The 27682-nt window shown below is 45.4% G+C and overlaps 2 protein-coding genes and 1 pseudogene across 3 annotated transcripts in view; 2 read left to right on the top strand and 1 right to left on the bottom strand.

The window, feature by feature from the left end:
• Nucleotides 1–363: 363 nt before the first annotated feature.
• Nucleotides 364–11791, top strand: LOC140709322 (uncharacterized). The gene is made up of 4 exons (XM_073008021.1): nucleotides 364–377; nucleotides 513–596; nucleotides 9447–10263; nucleotides 11693–11791. Exons 1-4 carry the CDS (start codon nucleotides 364–366, stop codon nucleotides 11708–11710), a joined length of 933 nt encoding a protein of 310 aa, XP_072864122.1. The 3' UTR covers nucleotides 11711–11791.
• Nucleotides 9447–27682, top strand: part of CDC42 (cell division cycle 42) — a 39817-nt gene continuing 21581 nt past the window's right edge. The window contains exon 1 of one of the 2 annotated variants that reach the window (XM_007980118.3): nucleotides 9447–9570. The gene's annotated coding sequence lies outside the window, so the exon portion shown is untranslated. Of the gene's footprint in view, nucleotides 9571–11695; nucleotides 11804–27682 lie in introns of those variants that run through there. The other variant, XM_007980119.3, reaches the window with a different exon arrangement.
• On the bottom strand, nucleotides 25323–25818 carry LOC103225422 (M-phase phosphoprotein 6 pseudogene; annotated as a pseudogene).

Raw genomic sequence — 27682 nt, 5'->3', positions numbered from 1 at the left:
TTTCTATTGAGTATGCACTATATTCTAGCACTGAGGGTACAGTGATGAAGCAAGCCCTCAGATTTACTGGGCTTTACTTGACTTTAATGGGAGGAGACAGATAGTAAGAAAAATAAAAGAGTTGAGACCATTTCAGATAGAGATAAGCACTATGAGGGAAGCAAAACTGTGTGTGATAGTAGGTGGGGGGTACTACTTAAGCTGAGAAGGGGGAGGTCTTCTTGAAGAGGGGGTATTGGAGCAAATTCTTATGGGATGGAAAGGAGCAGGTGTGTACAGATAACCAGGGGGAACAGCAAGAGCAAAGGCTCTGAGCTAGGCAGAATAAACCCAGTGTGTCCGAGGAACAGCAACCAGGGCAGCATGGCTGGGGCCCAGTGAGTGAGTACGTGGTCTTGATGAGATTGGAGAGATGGACAAGGGCCTACAGGATGCGGACGGAGTTGCTCAGTTATTTCTAGACTTTCCTCTTTCCCCTATCCTTTCTCATCCACCCTTGTTCGGTGACCCAGATTATCTTCACCAGAGATGTGTAAGCAAGATGAAGGAGGCAAGCCTGGGCCAGTTAGAGAAAAGGCAAGAAGGAAACAGGTTTGGTGAGTTCCTTCCCTTTCTCTGCCTCCAGGAAGGGTCCAAGTCCCTAGACAAGCGTAATAATATGGGCATAAGTGGAGGAGGGAGGCTGAACAGCTGGAGGGGCTGCAGAGGGAGCAGATAGATCCCTTAGTGGAGGCAGCCCCAGCAGCTGTTCAGCCTCTTGTGATGCAGCAGGTAAACCAGGAACACAGCTGGAGTCCTGGCAGTAGGGTTGGGAGGCTCCTGGAGAGGTCTGGGCCATGACCAGCCAGGGGAATCAGGAAAGCAGGGGTGGGCTGCAGTCTCAGTGATAGGAATTATACAACAACATCAACCTTTCGGCAACAACAGAGACACTTTAATATAATTATTTTTAACTTTAATTAATTTTTATTTATTTTTTTGAGATGGTGGTCTCACTCTGTTGCCCAGGCTCGAGTGCAGTGGTGTGATCTTGGCTCACTGCAGCCTTGACCTCCTGGCTCAAATGATCCTCCCAGCTCAGCCTCCTGAGTAATTGACACTACAGACGCACACCACCGTGCCCGGCTAATTTTTGTATTTTTTTGTAGAGACGAGGGTCTTGCTGTGTTGCCTAGGCTTTAACTTTTTTTTTTTTTTTTTTTTTTTTTGAGACAGTCTCACTCTGTTGCCCAAGCTGGAGTGTGGTGGCATGATCTTGTCTCACGGCAACCTCCATCTCCTGGGTTCAAGTGATTCTCCTGCCTCAATCTCTCAAGTAGCTGAGGTTACAGGCCACACACCACTACACCTGCTAGTTTTTGTATTTTTAGTAGAGATGGGATTTTACCATGTTGGCCAGGCTGGTCTCGAACTCCTGACCTCAAGTGATCTGCCTGCCTCAACCTCCCAAAGTGCTAGGATTATAGGCGTGAGCCACTGCGTCTGGCCCTAACTTTTATTATTTATTTATTTATTTGTTTATTTATTTTGAGACAGAGTCTTGCTCTGTCACCCAGGCTGGAGTGCAATGGCATCATCTAGGCTCACTGTGACCTCCGCCTCCTGGGTTCAAGCCATTCTCCTGCCTCAGCCTTCCAAGTAGCTGGGACTACAGGCATGCATCACCATGCCTGGCTAATTTTTGTATTTTTAGTAGAGATGGGCCATGTTGGCCAGGCTGGTCTTGAACTCCTGATCTCAAGTGATCCACCCGCCTCAGCCTCCCAGAGTGCTATGATTACGGGCGTAAACCACTGTGCCTGGCCTTTTATTTTTTAATGAGCTATTACACATAAGAAAAGCAAATAAAACATGTACCATACAATAAATAATGATAAGGCAAACATCCATGTAATCATCACCCAGGTCATGAAATAGAACACTGCCAACACTGCCCCCCAATACCCCCATCCCTTCCGGATTCTAACCCCCTTTAGAGGCAGCCACTAGCTGGATTTGTATGGTAATCACTTCCTCGGTTTTCTTCGTAGTTTTCGCCTATGAATCACACAGAAAGTCTTAAATTAGAATTTTCTCACACAAATCCCAAGCCTGAAGACCTTGGAGGACAGCCTCTTTAATATAGATCTTCTTTAGTAAATCTTGGCAAGCCCTTGGGGAGATGGTGGTGGATTTGCAGTCTTTTGCGTTTGGCAGAGAATGCAGTATGAGGCTTTTCTCATTCAGCCAAAGTGTTCTAGGGATCTGAAGAGGACTGTGAGGGGCACAGCAATGCATCCAAAACCAAGCCTATCCCTGGGAGCTTGCAGTAGGGTGGAAAAAGCGTGGGTAAACATGATCGCCCAGACAGAGGGCCTGGAGAGGGGCTCGGATAAGTGCTCTGGGGGTTTAGAAGAGCCAGCAATCCCTTTTGGCAGTGGGAGGCAGAGCTGGCTTTGTGTAAGAGGTGGTGTTGTATTCATTCATGCATCATTTATCAAACAATTTTGAGGGAAGGCAGTGTGCCAGGAAATTAGGTAAAAGAATACAAAAAATGGGCCGGGCGCGGTGGCTCAAGCCTGTAATCCCAGCACTTTGGGAGGCCGAGGCGGGCGGATCATGAGGTCAGGAGATTGAGACCATTCTGGCTAACACGATGAAACCCCGTCTCTACTAAAAATGCAGAAAGAAATTAGCCGGGTGTGGTGGCGGGTGCCTGTAGTCCCAGCTACTCCGGAGGCTGAGGCAGGAGAATGGCAAGAACCTGGGAGGCAGAGCTTGCAGTGAGCCGAGATCACGCCACTGCACTCCAGCCTGGGTGACACAGCGAGACTCCGTCCCAAAAAAAAAAAAAGAATACAAAAAATGGATAAGATCTCTGCCTGTTCATGGCCTAATAGTTTAGCATAAATAGATACAAATAATTCCAATATGAGATGCTTTAAATACAAAGTGATACAAGATTGATTGGTTGCCTGGCGTTGTCGGGAGATTTCAAAACTGAGGCCTAGGCTAGTCCTTGAAGGAGAGAAGAGTGGAGTTTGGCAGACAGAGAAGGGAGCCACTGAATCCACAGAGGCACAGAGGTGGGAAAGGACACAAGGTGGTTGGCAAAATGTACGGTTCATGGTGGGAAGGAGAGTGGACTTGACATGTAGGATGGATAAGCAGGAAAGGTGTTTTAGGGAAGGGGATCAGCATGAGCAGTCGCAGAGAAGTAGAAGTCGTGGTTCCTGACTGTATGATACTAAGTATTATACCATCTAGCTGTAGCATAGGTGTGTAGTGGAAGGTGTGATGATTAATTTTATATGTCAACTTGACTGGGCCATGGGGTGGGAAGCAATATTTGGTCAAACATTATTTTCGATGTGTCTGCAAACTTGTTTCTGGATGAGATTAAGATCCGAATCAGGAGACTGAGTAAAACAAATTGCCCTCTCATCCAATCAGTTGAAGGCCAACATAAAACAAAAAGGCTGACCCTCCCATGACTAAGGGAGAATTTTTCTTGCCTTCAGACCTCAGAGAGAAAAATTGGCTCTTCCTTAGTGTTGAGCCTGCTGGCCTTTGGACTGGAACTGAAACATCAGCTCTCCTGGTTCTCAGGCCTTTAGGCTTGGACTGGAGCTACACCATTGGCTCTCCTGGGTCTCCCGCTCAGTGACTCACCCTGCGTATCTTGGGACTTGTCCTCCGTAGTCATGTGAGTGAGCCAATTATAATACATCTCTCATAATAAATCTCTTTCTCTATATATGTATATTATATATAGAGATTATATATTATATATAATATATGATTATATAATTCTATATATAATTTATATATTATACATAGACCATTCTATATATAATTTATATATTATACATAAACCATTCTATATGTATATATAACCATTCTCTATAATATATAGAGAATGGTTTTATTTTTATTATTATTTTGAGATGGAGTCTCCCTCTGCCTCCCAGGCTGGAGTGCAGTGGTTCGATCTCGGCTCCCTGCAACCTCTGCCTCCTGGGTTCAAATGATTCTCCTGCCTCAGCCTCCCAAGTAGCTGAGATTACAAGCATGCATCACAACACCCAGCTAATTTTGTATTTTTAGTAGATACGAGGTTTCACCATGTTGGCCAGGCTGGTCTCAAACTCCTGACCTCAAGTGATCCACCCACCTCGTCCTCCCAAAGTGCTGGGATTACAGGTGTGAGGCACTGCGTGCAACCAGAATGGGTTTTATATGTAATATATAAATAATATATATTACCATTCCATTGGTTCTGTTTCTCTGGAGAACTCTGACTAATACAAAAAGAAAGGGAAATCACTTTGGAAAAGCAAAGATCATAGAGGACACAGAATGTCTGGGTAAAGGTTTAAAATTTTTTTTTTTTTTTGAGATGGAATCTCTCTCTGTCACCCAGGCACTGCAGCCTCTGCCTCCCAAATTCAAGCGATTCTCCTGCCTCAGCCTCCTGAGTAGCTGGGATTACAGGTGTGCACCACCATGCCCAGCTAATTTTTGTATTTTTAGTAGAGATGGTGTTTCACCATGGTGGTCAGGCTGGTCTCAAATTCCTGACCTTGGCCGGGCGCGGTGGCTCAAGCCTGTAATCCCAGCACTTTGGGAGGCCGAGACGGGCGGATCACGAGGTCAGAAGATCGAGACCATCCTGGCTAACACAGTGAAACCCCGTCTCTAATAAAACTACAAAAAAAATAGCCGGGCGAGGTGGCGGGCGCCTGTAGTCCCAGCTACTCGGGAGGCTGAGGCAGGAGAATGGCATGAACCCGGGAGGCGGAGCTTGCAGTGAGCTGAGATCCGGCCACTGCACTCCAGCCTGGGCGACAGAGCAAGACTCCATCTCAAAAAAAAAAAAAAAAAAAAAAAAAAAAAAAATTCCTGACCTTGTGATCCGCCCACCTCAGCCTCCCAAAGTGCTGGGATTACAGGTGTGAGTCACTGCACCCGGCCAAGGTCTTAAATTTTATTCTGAAGACAAAAGAGAAAACACCGAAGGTTTCTGAGTAAGGGAGTGACCTAATCAGAGCCATGATCTGGGAAGATAAATGCTGTGCTTTGTCAAATGAATTAAAGCAGAGATTCTTTTTTTTTGAGATGGAGTCTTGCTCTGTGGCCAGGCTGGAGTGCAATGGCGCCATCTCTACTCACTGAAACCTCCGCCTTCCAGGTTCAAGCAATTTCCCTGCCTCAGCCTCCGGAGTAGCTAGGACTAAAGGCGCATGCCACTACACCTGGCTAATTTTCTGTATTTTAGTAGAGGGGGGGTTTCACCATGTTGGCCACAATGGTCTTCATCTCCTGACCTTGTGTGATCCTACCGCCTTGGCCTCCCAAAGTGCTGGGATTAAGGCATGAGCCACCATGCCCAGCCGAGATTATTTTTATTTATTTATTTATTTGAGACAGGGTCTTGCTTTGTCACCCAGGCTGGAGTGCAGTGTAGTGCAGTGGCATGATCATGGCTCACTGCAGCCTTGATGTCACACGCTCAAGCGACCCTCCCATTTCAGCCTCCCCAAGTAGCTGGGACTACAGGTGCTTGCCACCACACCGTTAATTTTTATATTTCTTGTAGAGACGAGGTCTCAATATGTTGCCGAGGCTGGTCTCAAACTCCTCAGCTCAAGTGATCCTCCCGCTTCAGCCTCCCAAAGTGTTGGGATTATAGGCATGAGCCACCATGCCTGGCCTAAAGCAGATAGCTTGAAGGGAGCCTCTAGAAATTAGATATGAATTTTGTGGGTATAGGATCTGTGATGCAGAAAAGGTTGGGAACTCCTGGATATACAAGGCTGTAGGGGCCAAGAGCAGACATGGGTGCTTAGACTCTGGAGTAGGTGGGAGCTGGTAGATTATTTTGATGGTGCTGAGTAGCTGGAAATTTGAAAATGGAGGTGGGATGCCGGGTGCAGTGGCTCACGCCTGTAATCTCAGCACTTTGGGAGGTTGAGGTGGGTGGATCACCTGAGGTCAGGAGTTTGAGACCAGCCTGGCCACCATGGTGAAACCTCATCTCTACTAAAAATACAAAAATTAGCTGGGCATGGTGGCAGGTGCCTGCAATTCCAGCTACTTGGGAGGCTGAGGCAGGAGAATCACTCAAACCTGGGAGGTGGAGGTTGAAGTGAGCCGAGATTGTGCCATTGCACTCCAGCCTGGGTGACAGAGCGAGACTCTGTCTTAAAAAAAAAAAGAAAAAAGAAAAAGAAAATGGGGGTGGGAATAGGGGTTGGAAGAGGTATAGATTTGGGAGTTATTACCTACAGGGTAGGGACAAGTACCTCATGGGCAGACAAGCAGGGCAGGGGTGGCAGTGATTCATCAAGAGTTTGGCAGTCATAAGTGACAGAAACCTATTCAACCTGGTTCGGGCAGTAGAGGCAATTTATTGCCAATGTTACTGAAGATTGAAGCAAGACTGGATCTGATGGCTCACGCAATGCCACTGAGACTTGGTTTCATGTCTTCATCTCTCAGTTGTTTCCCACTCTGTCTTGGTCTCATTCTCAGGCAGCATCTCTGCTTGCAGTGGGAAGCTGGCTGCCAGCAGTGCCACGATTACATCCTACCCTCAGCAAATAGAGAGATTCACTGAACTGAATAGTTCTGACCAAAGTTCCAGAATTAAATCTCATTGAGTCACATGCCTATTGCTGAAATGACGTGGCAACAGGGCTCTCTATAATGCTGTGATTGGCCAAGCCCGGGTCACGTGTCCGTTCCCACAACTAGAGAGAGTGCCATCTCTAGAGCCACATGGATTGAGAGTTGGGGCAGGGGCTGCTCTAGGAGAAATGGAAGTGCTGTTACCAGAAGGAAGAAGGGACACCGGAATGGTAGCCACCGGGAAGGAGCCGGAGCCCCACAAGCTGTCCTTCCTGTTAATGCGAGGCAGCTATAGCAGTGAGGCAGTTTCAGGGAGGCACTAGGAGGCTGGGGGCTGGGCCGTCAGTGAGGGACATGGTAGATTGGGGTCAAGTAATAGTAACACCATTGTCACTGCTGTTTGGGGCTGTGAAAAGGTCTGGGAGGGTTCTTCTGACAAAAAACCTGACAACATAAAAGACACAGTGCTAAGTAAGTCCTTGTCCTCAGAATAAAGGCAGGAAAAGCTGAACAGTTGGGTGACACCCCATCAAGATATTGCTGCTACTGGAAAGGGCAGACATTGTCTGGGGACATTCATGGGATTGTGAGACAGGATGAAGGAAAGGGCACTGCCAGCTGGACTTATGAAGGGAAGAAACAACCATTTTCCCCTCAAGTTTAAAAAATGAAGCTTATGCGTTTTTACAATAGTGATAAATTTACAATAGCCCAAAACAACCCAAATTCCAACAGTAGCAGTCTGCGTAAATATTGTAATGCCCGGAGAGTAAAATGCAGCCTTTACAAATAATGCTTTATTTGACATGGAAAGATGTTCACAATGTAGTTTTTTTGTTTTGTTTTTGTATTTTTTGTAGAGATGGGTGGGGGCGGGTCTTGCTCTGTTGCCCAGACTGGTCTTGAACTCCTGGGCTCAAGTGATCCACCGGCCTTGGCCCCCCAAAGTGCTGGGATTACAGGTGTGAGCCACGTTAGAGGTAGGACTACAGCTGAAGCTTATCTTCTTTTTTTTTTTGAGATGGAGTCTCACTCTGTCGCCCAGGCTGTGAGTATTAAATTAGCTACTACTACCTGCAAAGCTATTAGCCATACCTGCAGTAAATACTAAAGAATGTAGTTCTTATTCTTGTGTAATTAAAAAGTCTAAAAGAGGGCTGGGTGTGGTGGCTCACACCTGTAATTGCAGCACTTTGGGAGGCCGATGCAGGTGGATCACAAGGTCATGAGTTTGAGACCAGGTTGACCAATATGGTGAAACCCCGTCTCTACTAAAAATACAAAAATTAGCCAGGCATGGTGGCAAGCACCTATAGTTCCAGCCACTTGGGAGGCTGAGGCAGGAGAATCACTTGAATCCCGGAGGCGGAGGTTGCAGTGAGCCGAGATCGAACCACCGCACTTCAGCCTGGGCAACAGAGCGAGACTCCGTCTCAAAAAAAAAAAAAAATCCAAAAGAAAATATGACTGTAAGTCAATACACTGGAATTAAGTGTCTTTGTTGGCCAAATAACTGTGGCAGTAGACAATAAATGAGCTGTTATTAAGATAAGTAATTTAAGCAATTTTTCTCTAACATAGGGAAACATCTAAGAATAAGAGAGGGAAGTTCTCTATTTTCCTGAAGCTTTCATACTAACAGAGAAGACAAATAATAGATACTGCAAAGATAGGATGATTGGAGAATGCAGTGATATGAATTTAGGGGAAGAGGAGGGAGGCAGAGCAAAGAAAGTCCAAGGCCTTGGCCAGACGTAATGGCTCACACCTTGTAATCCAAGCAGTTTGGGAGGCAGAGGCAGGCTGATAGCTTGTGTCCAGGAGTTTGAGACCAGCCTGGGCAATCCAGCAAAACCCTGTGTCTACAAAAAAATACAAAAATTAGCCGGGCATGGTGGCATGTGCCTGTGGTCCCAGCTACTTGGGAGGCTGAGGAGGGAGAATTGCCGGGAGGTCGAGGTTGCAGTGAGCTGAGATCATGCCATTGCACTCCAGCCTGGGTGACAGCAAAAATGTCAAAACAACAACAACAACAACAAAAAAACCCCCAAAAAAACACAAGGCCTGTGGTTGAGGGGAAGGTTGTAACTCTAAAGAAGACCCATGTGGCTACAGCGAGGGACACTGGGTGTAGGTAGAGATAAGAAAAGTGATATTCAGTTCTCACATCACTGCGGACTGAATACAGGCCCAGGGGAAGTGAGAGACCATCCACCCCTGTGATCTGGGGCAAATCACCAGCCCTTTCAGAGAAGCTTCCGTCTTCTCTGCAAAATGGGACGATAATACCTTGCTTCACAAGGCTGCAAGGATCAAAAGAACTGGTAGTGGGCCGGGCATGGTCGTTCACGCTGGTAATCCTAGCACTTTGGGAGGCCGAGGCAGGTAGATCACTTACTTGAGGTCAGGAGTTTGAGACCAGCCTGGGCAAAATGGCGAAACCCTGTGTCAGCTAAACATACAAAAATTAGCCTGGCATGGTGGCAGGTGCCAGTGATCCCAGCTACTCGGGAGGCAGAGGCAGGAGGATCGCTTGAACACAAGAGGTGGAGGTTGCAGTGAGCTGAGATCGTGCACTGCACTCCAGCCTAGGCAGCAGAGTGAGACTCTGTCTCAGAAAAACAAACAAACAAACAAACAACTAAACAAAGAACTGGTAGAGGAAGCGCTTTGCATACTACTGTTCACAGTATTATTACAAATACAACCATTGGGAAAAGATGCGGAGCCTAGCCTCGAACTCAGAGCTACGTTGGCCCGCGCCTGCGCGACAGGCGGGCGGAGCCAGGGCAGTCCAGGCACCGCCTTGATCCGCCCCAGCCTCTTCCCCTTCCCAGTTCCTCCCACTTCCGCGGGCACCCAACTGTGCGTCTCCTGCGCGCTGACGTCAGGTGCGTGCCCCTGTCCGGCAGCCGAGGAGACCCCGCGCAGTGCTGCCAACGCCCCGGTGGAGAAGCTGAGGTGAGTACGGGGCCTGAGGTTCCCCGCGGGAGCGGCCACCCTGCCGTCCCGTCCCCGCCGTCCCCATCCTCTCCCAGTTCTCGGGGATACCCCATCTGCGGGATCTCGGGGGGTTCGGGAGCACCGGTCCTGGGGGAGTGCCAGGCTCGCGCTGCGTCCTTCGGGCGGGCGCGGGTCCGCGTTCTGTGGGGGAGCCGGGGCGGGGTTCGCGGCCGGGGAGGCTGGGGGCGCCCGGCCGCTGAGGGGCGCGTGGCCGGGACTCGGGGCGCGAGCGGCGCCGGGCTGTCACCGGCAGCGGCGGAAGGAACGGGTCACACCCATCCCGGGCGCCCGGGCTCCCTTCCCCCCAGCCCGGCCCCGCGGGCTCCTAAGGGCGGCCGGCGCCTGGGTGCCGGGGGCCTCGGAGCGACTCGCGGGCGCCTGGGCCGGGCCGGGCGCCGGTCCCCGGGGCTCACAGGCTGGGTTCTGTGCCCTGCGCTCCGGCCTGGACTTCCTGCTTCGCCGGGCGCCGTCGCGGACATTTTGCGGCGCGGGGGGAGGGGAGCAGCGTTGCGGCCGCGGCAGGGCGGCGGCGGGAGGGCAACTCGCGGGCTGCCCGCGGCGGTGCCTGTGCGCGCTCCCCTCCGCGCCGGCCGCGTCCTCCTGGCGTGGTGGCCCCGAACCCCGGGCTCCAGGCTGCTCTTCCTGGCGGAGGTCGAGTTCCTAGCATTTCCGTCCGCTTCTCCAGCCCGCTCCCTGCCGATTCAGCTGAAGCTTCCCTTTTGGGGAGTTACCTAACCACCTCCCGAAACCGTCGTTCTGCTGCTTGGTTAATTCCTCTTATGGGGGGAAATTTTCTTTGTTCGTTTGTTTTTCCTCCCCTTTAAGTCCAAGAGAAATGCAGTGTGGAAGATTACGTCATCGCGGTATAAGGAGTGAGGCTTAACTCCTGCAAGTCAGGGACTTAACAAATTCAGACAGCATTTTGCAGCCTTGGTCACCCAGTGGCTTGTCCTGCCTACTTCCCAACGCGTCGTATTCACAGATGATGTTTTGAAGCCTTGTTACTTGTGTTCATGACCGCCTTCAGTGCACCTAAAAGCCAGGAATGTTTAAAATCCCAGCATTAGTTTGTGTAAGGGAATAAAGTGTAAGACAGCACCGTCCACGGCCCCTTGCGTGGACATTAACTTTAAATAGAGGCCCCTTTGACTATACTAGAATAAAGTGGGTTTATTTGTGGGAACACTTTTTCGGTCCAAAATGACTTTCCCAGACTGTTTGACTTCTCCTTTATGAATTATGGCCTGCTGGGAACCTCCCTAAGTTGATTCAGGGGTACTTTTTGTGGCGAAGCTGTGTTGAAAGGAGAATCAGTTTATGCCAGATCTATGCTAGACATTTTAGTTTTGTTATTGAAAACGAGACTTGGATCTTTAAGCAAAAAATTTAATATTTTCATTTTGAGATTACAGTTTTTATTTTTTTTGAGACAAGGTCTCAAAGACGTTACTAAATATAATGGATATTGCACTCCCAGGCTGGAGTGCAATGGCGCGATCTTGGCCCACCACAGCCTCCGCCTCCCGGGGTCAAGTGATCCTCCCACCTCAGCCTCCTGAGTAGCTGGTACTGCAGGCATGTACCCCCATGCCCGGCTAATTTTTGTATTTTTTGTACAGACAGGGTTTCACCATATTGCCCGGGCTGGTCTCGAACTCCTGGGGTCAAGCAGAGATCACAATTTTTGTTCCGTAGAGTGTTTACATCCTAAATTTTATATCCTTCCGCGACTGCAATAGTAACATAGAAAAATGTTAACACTGCAAAGCAAATGAGATCCAATTATGTAATGCATTGTTGTAAAGATAATTCATGTCCGAACAAGTGCTTTCCCGCTGTTTCTCATTTCTGTAGAGAACAGATTGGTAAACACTTAAAAGGAATGTAGGTTCAAGGCAGCTTTCTATAGTGTGTAGGCATTACAGAACATTGGATAAGTGTGGAACTTGGATCTTCTGAAATACATTTGTTAGCCTTGATGTAATATTTTAGGCATATAAAATTGGAACACATCTGCCTTATTATCTTGAACTTTCTGTGTTTAATAACTTTAAATATCAATTTGTATCTTTCCTTTTAGAAAATAACAGTAGTTTGAATTTATAGTTTATACTGAGATGGAGACACGAGATTGGTAATCTACTAAGTATTAAATGAGCTCGTTTTCAGTAATTTCTTCAAGACCAGAAAGGTATCACATCCTCTGTTTACTCTTAAAATGTTTTCATGTTACAACCATTACCTGTTCTTACTAAGCTTAATTTTTTGGGAATCTAAGGCAGATGTTATAGCCTAGAGTAGTATGGGGACTTAAATTAAAAAAAAAAAATTTTTTTTGAGACAGGGTTTTACCCTGTCACCCAGGCTGGAGTGCAGTGGTGTGATCACAGCTCACTGCAGCCTCGGCCTTCCAGCCTCAACTGATCCTCCCACCTCAGCCTCTGCAGTAGCTGGGACTACCGCTGCATGCAACCAGACGCGGCTGATACTTGTATCTTTCGTAGACATGGGGTTTGGTCATATTGTCCAGGCTGATCTGGAATGCCTGAACTCAAGCTGTCTGCCCCTGTTGGCCTCTGAAAGTGCTGGGATATAGGCATGAGCTGCTGTGCCGCTGGCAGACTTTCTTGGAAGTAAAAGACAAGTTGTACTTTTATTTATAGATGTATTTTAAATGCACTTCTCTATTGTTTCAGAGTTTTTTTTTTTTTTTTTTTTTGAGAGGGTGAGGAACACTTAATGAGCACCTTAGGCTACAGGGCTTCCTTTGAAGGGGAGAGAGGGTTAAATATTGCATTAACATATCTTCCATAAACATATCCGTCTATATTAAAATGCTTCATTTGGGAATTTTATGGTAATGCCTTATTCAGTGTTCTTTTCCACATAAATTTCATCATTAGATTGTAAGTTCTGTGAGGGCAGGGCTTTGGCCTGACATGGTCACCCCATTGCTAATGCCTAGAATACTGCCATACAAATAGTAGGTTTTAAGAAATATTTTTCAAGTGAATGAATTTGATGATGTCTGAGGGTTAACGTTTTCCCTAATATTCCATGGGTCTTTGTGCTGTGTTTCCTGAGACAACTTTTGTGCTTGGTCAGCCCATATCTTTATTTGGGCTCATTGAAGTAGTGATTACTAATGTACTTTTGCTTGACTTTTTCCATCTGTTTAGTTCAGTATCTTCTGCAGCTGCACTGTCTGGACAACTTACTGTCACTTAGAAAATCTATGATGACGAGTTCCCTTACTCTCCTAAAAATTATTCACTTAATGTTTGTTTCCTTATCTTCCTTTATTTCTTTGTTTGCAAATAACTTTCGCCACTTGTTCACTACTGTATCAGATTCCTTGTCATGTTATGCTTTGTGTCTTACTAGTTTCTACTTTTAGTTTCTCATCCCTCCAGTCCAAAATATTTTTACTAAAGCAGTTTTCATTACTTGCCATTTCAGCTACCTCTGCTGCTGCTGCTATTTTAAGTCCTGAATATCAAAACTCTTCTGGGACATTGATCTCAAACTGCTTATTCCATGAAGTGAAACCAGGCTTTCTGCCACCAGTATGGTGTCCCTCGCAATTTTAGAAAAATATTTTTTAAATCAAAGATTTGGCATTGGCCATTATACTAAAGTCCAGAACAGTTTCTAATAGAGCAGAAAACTATATTGTTAAGTCATGGTATTCACTAAGCATTGGTGCTCTGTCACCTGAAGAGAAACTCTGATTTAGGCTCTGTTACTTACTGTTCTGTAACGCTTTACCCTTTAACCTTGCATCCTTTTCTGTAAAATTAAGTCATTGCCATTTGCCATTTCAATTCTGCTGTGTGTTCTTAATTGATATATTGCTACTATAGTGATTAAAAGCATAGACCCTGGAACCAGACTGCCTGGGTTCATATCCTGGTTCTGCCACTTATTAGCCATGTGCAGTCTTAGTAACGTCTTTGTGACTCAAGTTTACTTCCTCTAAAATAGGGGTAGCAATAATGCTTACCTCACAGTGCTGCAGTGTTAGGAAGATTGAATTAGTTTATATATGTGAAGTGTTGAGGACTATTCACTGGCACATAGTGAGTGCCGTATAGATTTTTGCTCTTGGCACAACTCTGAGGACCCTTCCCCGCCATCTTTGAGAAGCTGTGTTTCCCTCAAACATAAACATTTTAATAACCATCCTTCTCCCAGACTAATCTGATGAATCCAAAAACATTTCTTTTTTCTTTTTTGAGACGGAGTTTTGCCCTTGTTGCCCAGACTGGAGTGCAATGGTGCGATCTCAGTTTTGCCCTTGTTGCCCAGACTGGAGTGCAATGGTGCGATCTCAGCTCACCGCAACCTCTGCCTCCCAGGTTCAAGCGATTCTCCCTCAGCCTTCTGAGTTTGCAGGCATGCGTCACCACACCCGGCTAATTTTGTATTTTTATAGTAGAGATGGTGTTTGTCCATGTTGGTCAGGCTGGTCTTGAACTCCTGACATCAGGTGATCTGCCCTCCTCGGCCTCCCAAAGTGCTGGGATTACAGGCATGTGCTACCACATCTGGCCCCAAAACATTTCTAAATGAAGTGGGCATTGCTTTACTTTTTTTTTCTTTGAGACAGAGTCTTGATCTGTCACCTGGGCTGGAGTGCAGTGGCGTGATCTTGGCTGACTGTAACCTCTGCCTCCCGGGTTCAAGTGATTCTCCTGCTTCAGCCTGCTGAGTAGCTGGGATTACAGGTGTCCGCCTCCATGCCTGGGTAATTTTTGTATTTTTAGTAGAGGTGGGGGTTTCACCATGTTAGTCAGGCTAGGCTGGTCTTGAACTCCTGACCTCAGATGATCTGCCTGCCTCAGCCTCCCAAAGTGCTGGAATTACAGGCGTGAGCCACTGCACCCGGCCTCCTTTACCTTTTTATCCATTATCTTTACCATTATCGTAGAAGCAAGCGTGTAAGGCCTCAGGTATGCAGTCTAGTCCATGGACCCAGCAGCGTAAGCATCACCTGGGAGCTCATTTGAACTATGAGGATTCATCCCAGTCTTACTGACTCAGAATCATATTTTAATAAGATCCCCACATGATTTTTATGTGTGTATTAAGGCTTGAAGCACCCTCTTCAGGACTGCTAGAGTGATGTCTCAAATTTCAGAAACAATGTGAATGCTTTATTTCATTTTATTTTCCTACGGAAGCATAACCTGGTTTATTTTAGGCAGTGTACCAGAATTTATTGCAAGGATCATAATCTGAAAATGAATCTGAAGCCTATTTAGTTTTTAAAGGAATTGTAGTTTCCTGCCTATTATGTAGATTTGCCTCATGTCTGCTCGTTATCGGGAACTAATACATTGTTTAAAGTTTTTTTTTTGTTTTTTTTTTTTTGAGATGGAGTTTTGCCCTTGTTGCCCAGGTTGGAGTGCAATGGTGCGATCTCCGCTCACCGCAACTTCTGCCTCCCGGGTTCACGCCATTCTCCTGCCTCAGCCTCCCGAGTAGCTGGGATTACAGGCATGTGCCAGCATGCCTGGCTGGTCTTGTATTTTTAGTAGAGCTGGGGTTTCTCCATGTTGGGGGGGTTGCTCCATGCTGGTCAGGCTGGTCTCGAACTCCCGACCTCAGGTGATCCATCCACCTCGGCCTCAGCCTGGGATTACAGGCGTGAGCCACCGTACCCGGCTGAATTATGTATTTTTTAATTTAAAAAATATCTCTTTTTTAGAGATAGAGTCTTGCTCTGTCACCGAGGCTGCAGTGTGTGGTGTGATTATAGCTCACTGTAACCTTGAACTCCTGGGCTCAAAGGATCCTCCAACCTCAGCCTCCCAAGTAGCTGGGATTACAGGCACACACCACCGCACTTGGCTAATTGTAAATATATATATATATATATTTTTTGTGGAGATGGGGACTTCTTATCTTGCCCAGGTTGTTCTTGAACTCCTGGCCTCAAGTGACCTCCCACTTTGGCCTCCCAGAGCTGTGGGATTATAGTTGTGAGCCACGGCACCGGGCCTTAATTTTTTTTTTTTTTTGGAGACAGAATTTTGCTCTTGTTGCCGAGGCTGGAGTGCAATGGCGTAATCTCGGCTCATCGCAACCTCCGCCTCACAGGTTCAAGTGATTCGCCTGCGTCAGCCTCCCTAGTAGCTGGGATTATGGGCGTGTGCCACCACAGCACCAGGCCTTAATTACACGTTTGAACTTAAGCGACATTTTATTGAAAAGTAATTGTTGTGAAGAGTGGTCTAAGCATATGATTAGGATAATTCATATTATGAAAATTTAGGTGAAATACAGACTTGGCATTCAGCTTGTTGAATGTAAAAATGTTTTCTGCTTTCTTTGCTGACATATTTCCAATTTCAAGGGAAAATGTGAAGAACCAAAATCTTTTTCAGCTACCCGCCTGAAAAAATTATTGCTATTTTTCTGTTCTTTTTTATTTGAGACGGAGTCTAAAAATTGCTCTGTTGCCCAGGCTGGAGTGCAGTGGTGGGATCTCGGCTCACCGCAGCCTCGCCTCCCAGGTTCAAGCGATTCTCTTGCCTCAGCCTCCCAAGTAGCTGGGATTACAGGCACACACCACGATGCCTGGCTAATGTTTGTATTTTTAGTAGAGACGGGGTTTCACTATGTTGGACTGGATGATCTTGAATTCCTGACCTCGGGTGATCCGCCTGCCTTGGCCTCCCAAAGTGCTGGGATTACAGACGTGAGCCACCGCTCCCAGCGTGTTGTTACTTTTCAAGGACCAGATTGAATTAATTTTTTGATGTTTCCTTTTTCCTTCTTTAACTATTTGGTGTAGGAGAAATTGACTAGGACTGTCCCTGAGAGCTGGGGGATCAGTGTGTCAGGAACACCTGTGTTTATTACCTGTGTCCATTCTCTGTGTCTTCAGTGGCCATTTGAAACAGTCTACATCCTTTTCAGTTAAAAGATTACCAGTAGGCTGGGTGCGGTGACTCATGCTTGTAATCCCAGCACTTTGGGTGGGTCACCTGAGGTCTGGAGTTCAAGACCAACCTGGCCAACATGGTGAAACCCCGTCTTTACTAAAAATACAAAAAATTAGCTGTTGTGGCATGCGCCTGTAATCCCAGCTACTTGGGAGGCCGAGGCACGAGAATCGCTTGAGCCCAGGAGGCAGAAGCTGCAGTGAGCGGAGATGCACCACTGTTCTCCAGCCTGGACGACAGCTGAGACTCCGTTTCAAAAAATTAAAAAAACAAAAAAACAAAAAAAACAGATTATCGCAATTCGTTACTCCTTTGTGGAAGGAGGAGAGGTGTCTGAAAACAGATCAAATGAGGAACAGATGATGAAACCGGAGGGGGATGGAGGTGGAGTAAACGAATATTGTGTTAATTAGTGTTAAGGAGTATGAGAAAAGAGGATAAATTTAGTAAAGAAAACATAAACAAGATTTCAGCTATGATTCATTTGCTTTGCTGGAAGACAGTTTAGGAGTATTTAATATTTTTAGTTTGTTTTTAAATCTGTATGAAAGCAGATGAAGAGGAGTGGGAAGTGAAAGAATAATGTTACTTGAATAACACTTATCTCTGGTTTCAGGGATTTTCATTACAACTTTACTAGTATTTGTTTCATTAGCTGAATAATATTGGAGAAGAACTCAGTTTTAGATAAATTCTGAAATGGAATTAATACATTCATATTACTTACTTGCCTAAAAAACCTTTTTTTTTTTTTTTTGAGACGGAATCTCGCTCTGTTGCCCGGGCTGGAGTGCAGTGGCCAGATCTCAGCTCACGGCAAGCTCCGCCTCCCGGGTTTATGCCATTCTCCTGCCTCAGCCTCTCGAGTAGCTGGGACTACAGGCATCCGCCACCTCGCCCGGCTAGTTTTTTGTACTTTTTTAGTAGAGATGGGGTTTCACCGTGTTAGCCAGGATGGTCTTGATCTCCTGACCTCGTGATCCGCCCGTCTCAGCCTCCCAAAAAAACCATTTTTATTATAGGGTTTAAGATTAACGAGATTTTAAAATGAGTGATTAGAATTTAAAGTGTGTAAAGTTTGGTTTATCAGATGACTTGAAAGGATAGTTTTATGAATATCAGTGTTTTTTTATTTTGCTATTTTATTTGTGCTGCTTATTTGCTCTATTCATCATAGGGGCAAAGGGAATGTTAGAGATCATCCTAATAGTTGATAAGCTAGTAAAGATGAGGGTAGGGGATAATTTTAGAGTAAGGCCTGTGTGGCTTAGTGTGTTTCAGAATATCTGAAAGATGTTTCCATGGGCTGGGGTGTCAGATAAATTAGGAACCTAGCTGGGCAGAGTGGCTCACGCCTGTAATCCCAACACTTTGGGAGGCCAAGGCAGGCGGATCACCTGAGGTCAGGAATTTGAGACCAGCCTGGCCAACATGATGAAACCCGTCTCTACTAAAAATACAAAAAATTAGCTGGGTGTGGTGGCAGGTGCCTGTAATCCCAGCTACTTGGGAGGCTGAGGCAGGAGAATAGCTTGAACCTGGGAGGTGGAGGTTGCAGTGAGCCGAGATCGCACCACTGTACTTCAGTCTGTGCAACAAGAGCAAAACTCTGTCTCAGGAAAAAAAAAAAAAAAAAAGAAAGAAACCCTTTATTATATCTTCATTGTGGAAATCATAATGTATATAAGTTTATTTTAAAGGGTTAGAGAAGTTAGACTGTCAATCATTTTAACTTGATGTTTCCTTTTTTTTTTTTTTTTTTTTTGAGCTGGAGTCTTGCTCTATTGCCTAGGCTGTAGTGCAGTGGTGTGATCTCGGCTCACTGCAACCTCTGCCTCCCGGGTTCAAGCAATCCTCCTGCCTCAGCCTCCTGAGTAGCTGGGATTACAGGTGCCTGCCACCATGCCTGGCTAAATTTTTGTATTTTTAGTGGAGATGGGATTTTACCATGCTGACCAGGCTGGTCTCAAACTCCTGACCTCAAGTGATCCACCCACTTCGGCCTCCCAAAGTGCTGGAATTGCAGGTGTGAGCCACTGTGCCTGGCCTAACTTGATGTTTCTTAAACTTGTTTGATGGAGTTGCATCCTCCCCATCACCCCCATGGAACACCCTTTTTTTTTTTTTTTTTTTGAGAACGGATTCTTACTCTATCACCCAGGCTGGAGTGCAGTGGCATGATCTCAGCTCACTGCAACCTCTGCCTCCTGGGTTCAAGCGATTCTCCTGCCTCAGCCTCCTGAGTAGCTGGGACTACAGGCATGTGCCACCATACCCAGCTAATTTTTGTATTTTTGGTAGAGACGAGGTTTTACCACGTTGGTCAGGCTGGTCTCAAACTCCTGGCCTCAAGTGATAATGCCTGCCTTGGCCTCCCAAAGTGCTGGGATTACAGGCATGAGCCTCCATGCCCCGCTGTTTGACCCATTTAAAAAATGACTTGTGGTTTGTAAGACAAATTGTCTGAGAATCTGAATGTAGGTACTTCTGCCTCATCAGCTAGAGCAAAGAAAGTCTAAATAATCATTGTTTTGTAGTTGGCATCTCATCTCATAACTTTTAAAAGAAAGGTTCTCAATTTGTCAATGTTTGCTGCCTAGGTAATGTAGTGACTTATGCTGCAAATGTATGCTTGTTTAGAATTTCTGAAATAGGCTGGCATGATTTCATTCTTGTAGACTTACGACTAAATTACTCTGTACTGATTCTGAAAAGATTTGTCTTTTTTTTTGGTGCATGTATTAAGAACATAAGTTGCCTGGTCTTAAGAGTTTTTTTCTGGTTGGGTGTGGTGGCTCATGCCTGTAATCCCAGCACTTTGGGAGGCCGAGGTGGGAGGATTGCTTGAGGCCAGCAGTTTGAGACTAGCCTGGTCAACATAGTGAGACCGTGGCTCTTAAAAAAAAAAAGAGGATTTTTTTCCGAATGTGTCCATTTGTCTGTGGTACGAACCTATCCTTTAATTTTTCAAACCGAAAAACTTCTTTGTAACTTTCTCCTTAAACCCTCCACCTTCAATCTGATGACCTATTCTCTATTTCTATGCTACTACCCCGGCACAGATCCTCCATTTCACTCTTAGATTATTACCCTAGTTTCTTAGCTGAGTTCCTTGACTATCTGTTTGTCTTTGGTAGTCCACCTTGGAATACAGGTACAATATTGATACTCCTAAAACACTGTTCATGGATATGAAAGAAGTGACTGTTCTGCCTAGCTTTTAGAGTCTATATGACTTGGACTCATGGTTTTTTTTGTTTCTTTCTTCCACTTTGCATGCTTCGTTGTGCCTTTTCTCCTGATACTCCCATCTAACTAGAGATTTATTCTCACATTATTCTAGATTACTCTCCCATGTTTACTCTGAAAATCTGTGGCACTTGTAGTTTATAGTGTAGAGTTGTAGCAATCTGAGACTACTACAGTTGTTAGTCTGTTCTGCTTATAACCAGTAAAGTATGCTAGATGATGTATGATGAACTTTCTAGCATAGTATTTGGCACGGAGTAGGCATTTAGTAAATTATTGAAATGTTTTAAAGGCCTTTGAAGGCAAGATTTCTCTTACCCAGGGTAATGCTGTAATAGGCATTTAGATATCTTACTTCGATAACTTTTGTAATAAGTTAATAGAGTTGGTTCTTGGAAGAACAAAATCCTATTTTAACAGATATTTTAGGTCCTAATTTGTGTCTTAATTAGAGAGGGTCTGATAGGTGCTTGGGATCTTGTTTAACTGCACACATACCGGCACAACTACTGTTAAATTTCTTTTGTGCTTTTTCCCCCTTTAGAACAAAAAAGGGTTTAACAGTTGTGTGCTTTTAATAACATTGTACTACCTTGTTGGTAGCCTCCACAACGTTTTTTTTTTTTGAGACAGAGTCTTGCTCTTGTCACCTAGACTGGAATGCAGTGATGCCATCATGGCTCACTGGAACCTCCGCCTCCCGGGTTCAAGTGATTCTCGTGCCTCAGCCTCCCAAGTAGCTGGGATTACAGGTGCGAACCACCACACCGGCTAATTTTTGTATTTTTAGTAGAGATGGGGTTTTGCCATGTTGATCAGGCTGGTCTCGAACTCCTGACCTCGTATGATCTTCCTGCCTCGGCCTCCCAAAGTGCTGGGATTATAGGCTAGAGCCACTGCGCCAGGCCTTGACAATCATTTTTAATATGTTTAACGTTTCATCCTGTGGTGTATTACTACTTAATTTTCTTTTTTTTGTTACATTAACTGTTTTAATGGTATAGCATGTCATTGTTTCTTGATAAAGTATTTTCTTCTTTTTGGATAAATTACCTGAAGTGGAAATACATATGTAGGGCATTAAAAAAAAAACAAAAACAAAAACAAAAAAAAAACCTTGTGTTTTCCTAATATTTTGAGGGAAAATCTTACTGTAATCTTTCTTCCCTTCTAATCAAATACTCTGTGAATGCTCTTTTTTTTAAACTTTTTGAGACAGCATCTCGCTCTGTCACTCAAGCTGGAGTATAATGACGTGATCTTGACTCACCACAGCCTCTGCTTCCTGGGTTCAAGCAGTTCTCCTGTCTCAGCCTCCTGTGTAGCTGGGAGTACAGGTGTGTGTCATCGTGCCTGCTAATTTTTGTATTTTTAGTCAAGTTGGGTTTTGTCATGTTGGCCAGGCTGGTCTGGAACTCCTGACCTCAGGTGATCCGTCCGCCTTGGCTTCCCAAAGTGCTGGGATCACAGGTGTGAGCCACTGTGCCTGGCCTTGTGAGTGCTCTTACTTTGTTTTCAGGGGTGTATGATTGACTTTCACTTGGATGGAGTTTAGAACACAGACTGCTATAGAAGATTGCCTAGAGAAGATTTTTTTTTTTTCTTTTTTTTTTTCTTGAGAGTCTTCGCTCTGTTGCCCAGGCTGGAGTGCAGTGGCGCAAGCTCGGCCTACTGCATCCTCCGCCTCCCGGGTTCAAGCGATTCTCTGGCTTCAGCCTTCTGAGTAGCTGGGATTACAGGCACTTGCCACCACACTTGGCTAATTTTTGTATTTTTAGTAGAGATGGGGTTTCACCATGTTGGTCAGGCTGGTCTCGAAATCCTGACCTCAGGTGATCCACCCACCTAGGCACTCTGGGATTACAGGCGTGGTAGAGAAGATTCTAAATTGCCTGCATGTTTGGATTATTGATAGAGTTCATAGTTGAGTATTAAGTGCTTTTTGCAGAGTGACTGACAACCTGTGATGGTGATACTATTGTCTATTTTACAAAAGAAGAAAGGCTTAAAGAGTTTTAAGTAGCTTGCCCAGATTCACACAAGAATGGGCATCTGAGCTTTAGGGCTGCTTGATTGAAGGTATATCCTCTTCACTGCAACTCTGTAACGAACGGTCTTCCTTGGGCATGTTAGAGACTTGAGAAATACTAGCTGTGTGATTAGGGTATTTTGTCTCTTAAAATAGGGCGAGGTGGGTTACACCCCTTTCTGTGATACTTTGAATCTCTTGGCTACAAATGTGACACTTATTAAATTAAATTGCTCTTTGAGATTGGAGTGAAGGGATTTCTGAAAGGATTGATCAAATTAGCAAATAACCCTGTATAGTAGAAGCAAGGATTTTTCTGAATTCCCTCTTATTCATAGTATTTAGATGCTTTTACTTAACTCTTCTAATCTTTTTAGGGCTGTTTCTGCAAGTTTTAATTTTTAATAAGAATAAGGTGCCATAGTAGGTATTTACTCTCTGTTACTAGTTGCTTTATATACATTACCTCATTTCTCTGTCTTGTGAATTAGATGTCAATTTGTAGACGAGAAAGTTAAGGCATAGAAGTGAAGTAACTTGCCAGGATCGTACACATTGAGGTGGAGTTAAGATTGGAACCCATATTTGCTTGTCTTTAAAAATCTTTTTTTTTTTTCTTTTGGTCAGAGTCTCTGTCAACCAGGCTGGAGTGCAGTGGCATGATCTCAAGTCACTGCCACCTCCTCTTGGGTTCAAGTGATTCTCAAGCTTTAGCCTCCTGAGTAGCTGGGATTGTAGGCATGTGCTACCATGCCTGGCTAATTTTTTGTAGTTTTAGCAGAAACGGGATTTCACCGTGTTGGCCAGGCTTGTCTTGAACTGCTGACCTCAAGTAATTGACCCGCCTTGGCCTCCCAAAGTGCTGGGATTACAGGCCACTGTGCCTGGGCGTGTTTTTCGTATTACTACTTTAGTCAACAAAGTTTTAAAAGACATTTAAGAATTTTATTTTTTCCTGCTTTTAATATATTGTTCAGTATTGTATTGGCTGCATTGGGAGGGGGAATAAAGAAGTATAAGCCTAGGACGGGCGCGGTGGCTCAAGCCTGTAATCCCAGCACTTTGGGAGGCCGAGATGGGCGGATCACGAGGTCAGGAGATCGAGACCATCCTGGCTAACACGGTGAAACCCTGTCTCTACTAAAAAATACAAAAAAAAAAAATAAACTAGCCGGGCGAGGTGGCGGGCGCCTGTAGTCCCAGCTACTCGGGAGGCTGAGGCAGAAGAATGGCGTAAACCCAGGAGGCGGAGCTTGCAGTGAGCTGAGATCCAGCCACTGCACTCCAGCCTGGGCGACAGAGCGAGACTCCATCTCAAAAAAAAAAAAAAAAAAAAAAAGAAGTATAAGCCTAGTCGTTCCCTCAGAGAGCTTAAAATCTGTTAGAGGGGCTGGGTACAGTGAGGTGGTGCATGCTTGTAGTTTCAGCTACTTGGGAGGCTGAGGTGGGAGAATCGCTTGAGCGTAGGAGGCAGAGGTTGTAGTAAGCACAAATTGCACCACTGTCTCCAAAAAAAAAAAAAAAAAATCTGTTAGAATAAACATTAAGCATATGTGACTAAAAATAACATGATTAATTACCTCTGTGATTCATTTATTCAGTGTGTCCTGTGTGACTGGTATTGAGCTGTTTTGTGGGCATACAGCAGTTACTGCCTTTATGGAGATTTCCTTATTTTTAAAAGTCTGTTTCTACTGCCATATAACAGATAAATGAGATAATTATAGATTATGACCTTACAATAAAGGAAATAAGGTAATATGATAAGAGTGTAAGGAGAGAGGGCACTATTGCCCTGGATAATGTGGTCAGGGGAGGGCTTTGGGAGGAGGTGATGATTTGAGCTGAGATCTGGAGAGTGAGAAGCCAAAAGCTTTAAGAGCAGGGGCAGGAGTATTGTTGGTAAAGACTTGAAGGCATGGCCGGGTGCAGTGGCTCACGCCTGTAATTCCAGCACTTTGGGAGGCCGAGGGGGGCAGATCACCTGAGGTTGGGAGTTTGAGACGAGCTTGACCAACATGGAGAAATCCCTTCTCTACTAAAAATACAAAATTAGCCAGGTATGGTGGCACATGCCTTATAATCCCAGCTAGTTGTGAGGCTGAGGCTGGAAAATCGCTTGGACCTGGGAGGCAGAGCTTGTGGTGAGCAGAGATTGGGCCAAAAAAGACCTGAAGGCAGGACAGAGCCTGGCACGTTTGGGGAGGTAAAGAGACCTGTGTATAGAGCATGGAGAGTACAGGGGAACGGAGCATGAGAAGGTTTGAGAGCTAAGAAGGGCCTTGTGGTGGGTTCTGTTTAGTCCGTTTAGGCTTCTTTAACAGTACCATAGACTGAGTAGCTTGTAAATGACAGAATCTTATCACAGTTCAGGATCCTGGGAAGGATGATACTGGGGTGCTGGCGTATTTGATGTTTGGTGAGGTCCTGCTTTGTGGTTCACAGATGGTTGGTTTTTTCTTTTTCTTTTTCTTTTTTTTTTGACAGAGTCTCACTGTGTTGCCCAGGCTGGAGTGCAGTGGTGCTCTCAGCTCACCGCAACCTCCACCTCCCAAGCAAGCGATTCTCCTGCCTCAGCCTCCAGAGTAGCTGGGGTTACAGGCGTACGCCACCGGCTGGTTTTTGTATTTTTAGTAGAGGCAGGGTTTTACCATGTGGGCCAGGCTGGTCTTGAACTCCTGACCTCAGATGATCCGCCCGCCTCGGCCTTTCAAAGTGCTGGGATTACAGGTCTGAGCCACTGCGCCCAGACCAGTTTGTTCCTTTTTGCTGTGTCCTCTTGCATGGTGCAAGGGGTGGGGGAGCTCTCTGAGGTCTCTCATAAGGCCCCTAATCCCATTTGGGGATGAAGGGACTCTGCCCTCTTGACCTAATCACCTCCCAACAGTCTCACCTTCTGACAACATCACACTGATGATCAGGTGTCAGCTTATGAATTTTGGGACACAGACATTCTGATCATAGCAGGAAGTCAGGTGGTTGGGGCAGTTTTGATACCTGGACTAGTTAGGAAAGGTCTCAGAGAAGGAGGGGTTTTGTAGTGGAAGGGTAGCTTGAAAATAGGGTAAGTTGTAAGGCCAGGCACCCAAGATTTGGCTGAGATGAGCGGATCCCTTGAGCCCAGGAAGGTTGAAGCTGCAGTGAGCCATGATTGAGCCACTCCACTCTGGCCTAGGTGACAGAGTGAGACCCTGTCTCAAAAAAAAAAAAAAAAAAAAAAAAAAAAAAAAAAAAAAAAAAAAAAATTCTTTAGGAAACCTGTATATTTGAAGATCAAGGGCTAAAAATTCACTCAGTACCATTTAGCAGAGGATGTATAACATCCATTACACATCCGTTTTAAAAACAGCATGTTTCTAAAATTATACATGTCTTTACAAATAAACGTTACAGTATTAATAACTATAGAGGCACCATTAGGACTAGTTACAAAACATGCTGCTAACTTTCTCAAGGCGTCTCTGAGCCATCTCTTAAGGTGTCTATTTTGATCCTGGGACTTTTAAGAACATTTTCTTTGCTTTAATTAGTTGTAGGTCTCCATTTTCATTGTCTTCATCATTGGCTTGACCTCCCTTTTTGGCAAACATTTTTCCTGTTGTCCCCACCAAGGTCTCATTTTCTAGCCATTTCTTCTAGCCACTTCTTCTTCTGACACATAAAATTCCACTGTTCCATCTTCAATATCTGCTTTGTTCTTAGTATTCATCTGAAGCATTAATTTCTCAACCTCAGGAGTAAATCTGATGAATGACATTCCTTCCATAGAAATGATCTTCACATAACAAGAGATGCTCCTCTTCTGTTAGGAAATTCTTTACTTTTATTAAGCTCTAGCAAATCTGAGTACCAGTGCTCTTAACTAATTTTATTTTCTTCCTCTTCTAGTCATTTCTTAGTTTTTGAGTCCAGTCCTCTTTGCATGAACTTCATGTGCAGCAGGTTCTTGGAGAACTTGGTCTTGTGCTCTGGTGCCATGCTGGCTTCAGCTTGTGCTGTGTTCTGGCTACCTGCTGTTTCTTAGTTAAGAGACTAGAATGAGAAAGTTACATGTAAGGATGTCAGTTGATAGTGTTATTGAAGGACCATGATGCTTGTTTATTGTTTGTGTACCCCACTGGAATTGTTGCTCCACGAGGGCGTGAACTTCGTTATGCGAATTGTGGGGTATGCCTACATATAGGACAAAGCTTGGCACATGGTAGGTGCTTAGTAAAGGCTTGTTGAATGAATGAGTAAATCTACAAGTCTTGAATATTTTGAGGAAAAATTTTATTGTAATCTCTATTTTATTTTATTTTTTTTTGAGACGAAGTCTCACTCTGTCCCCAGGCTGGAGTGCAGTGACACTATCACGGCTCACTGCAACCTCTGCCTTCTGGGTTCAAGCATTTCTGCCTCACCCTCCCAAATAGCTGGGACTACAGGTGAGCACCTTCACACCTGGAAAATTTTTGTATTTGTGGTAGAGACCAGGTTTCGCCATGTTGGCCAGGTTGGTATTGAACGCCTCACCTGATCCGCCCGCCTCAGCCTCCCAAAGTGCTGGGATTACGGGTGTGAGCCACCACTTCTGGCCGAGACAGGGTCTTCCTCTCTTACCCAGGCTGGAGTGCAGTAGTATGACTAGAGCTCACTGTAGCCTTGACCTTCCCGGCTCAGTTATCTCTCACCTCAGCCTCCCCAGTAGCTGGGACTGCAGGCACATGCCACCACTATTTTTGTTGTTGTTGTTGTTGTATTTTTTGTAGAGATGGGGTTTTGCCATGTTGCCCAAACTGGTGACTTCCTGGGCTCAAGTGATCCTCCTGCCTTGGCCTCCCAAAATGTTGGGATTACAGGCGTGAGCTGCCACACCTAGCCTTGGTAGAACTTTTTTTTTATTTTTTTATTTTGAGATAACGTCTCTCTGTGTTGCCCAGGCTGGAGTGCAGTGGCATAATCTTGCCTTACTTGAAACCTCCATCTCCTGGGCTCAGGTGATCCTCAACCTCCCAAGTAGCTGGGACCAGAGGCGCATGCCACCGTGCCCAGCTAATTTTTGTATTTTTGGTAGAGATGCAGTTTTGCCATGTTGCCTAGGTTGGTCTCAAACTCCTGGCCTCAAGCAATCCACGTGCCTTGGCCCCTCTAAAAGTGCTGGGTTATAGGCGTGAGCCTTGTGCCCAGCCTCTGGGTAGGATTGTCTAAGCAATGTTGTATTCTTAGTTGAACATGTAAGAGGTAAAGTAGAGATTCCTCTTCAAAGACTCCCCCCCCCCGATCTAATTCAAAATAAACAGTAACTTCTCTTAAAAGCAAAATTTATTCAAAGACCTGTGCTAACATTCTTAAATATCTGCTAGCCGTAATAAATAAGTCAGTGTACTTTATGTTCTTAGCTCCCATAATTTAGCCTAAATATTTGCCCTGGCATGCTTATACTGGTCCAAGCAAGCATCAGGTCATAGCCTGTTCCTCTTCCTTATTGGAAGGTGTTTTTGCCTTTCTCAGCATTCCACAAGTTACTTCCTCCTTCCTTTGTTCTCCTCTGCCTCTTTTTTTTTTTTTTTTTTTTTGGGATGAGTCTCCATCTGTCACCCAGGCTGGAGTGCAGTGGCACGATCTTGGCTCACTACAAGCTCCACCTCCCAGTTTCACGCCATTCTCCTGCCTCAGGCCCCTGGGTAGCTGGGACTACAGGCGCCCGCCACCATGCCCGGCTAATTTTTTTGTATTTTTAGTAGAGACGGGGTTTCACCATGTTAGCCAGGGTGGTCTTGATCTCCTGACCTCATGATCCGCCTGCCTCAGCCTCCCAAAGTGCTGGGATTACAGGCGTGAGCCACTGTGCCTGGCTGCC

This window comes from Chlorocebus sabaeus, chromosome 20, assembly GCF_047675955.1.
Source record: "Chlorocebus sabaeus isolate Y175 chromosome 20, mChlSab1.0.hap1, whole genome shotgun sequence".
NCBI lineage: Eukaryota > Metazoa > Chordata > Mammalia > Primates > Cercopithecidae > Chlorocebus > Chlorocebus sabaeus.
The sequence above is the reverse complement of the archived record's forward strand: the minus strand, read 5'-3'. Positions and strand labels throughout refer to the sequence as shown.

What these genes read in the sequence shown, in the direction of transcription:
- LOC140709322 (XM_073008021.1), top strand. An exon ending in GCAAGAAGGAAACAGGTTTG is followed by an intron (nt 597 to 9,446) that starts GTGAGTTCCTTC and finishes TCCCCTTCCCAG; the next exon opens with TTCCTCCCACTTCCGCGGGC.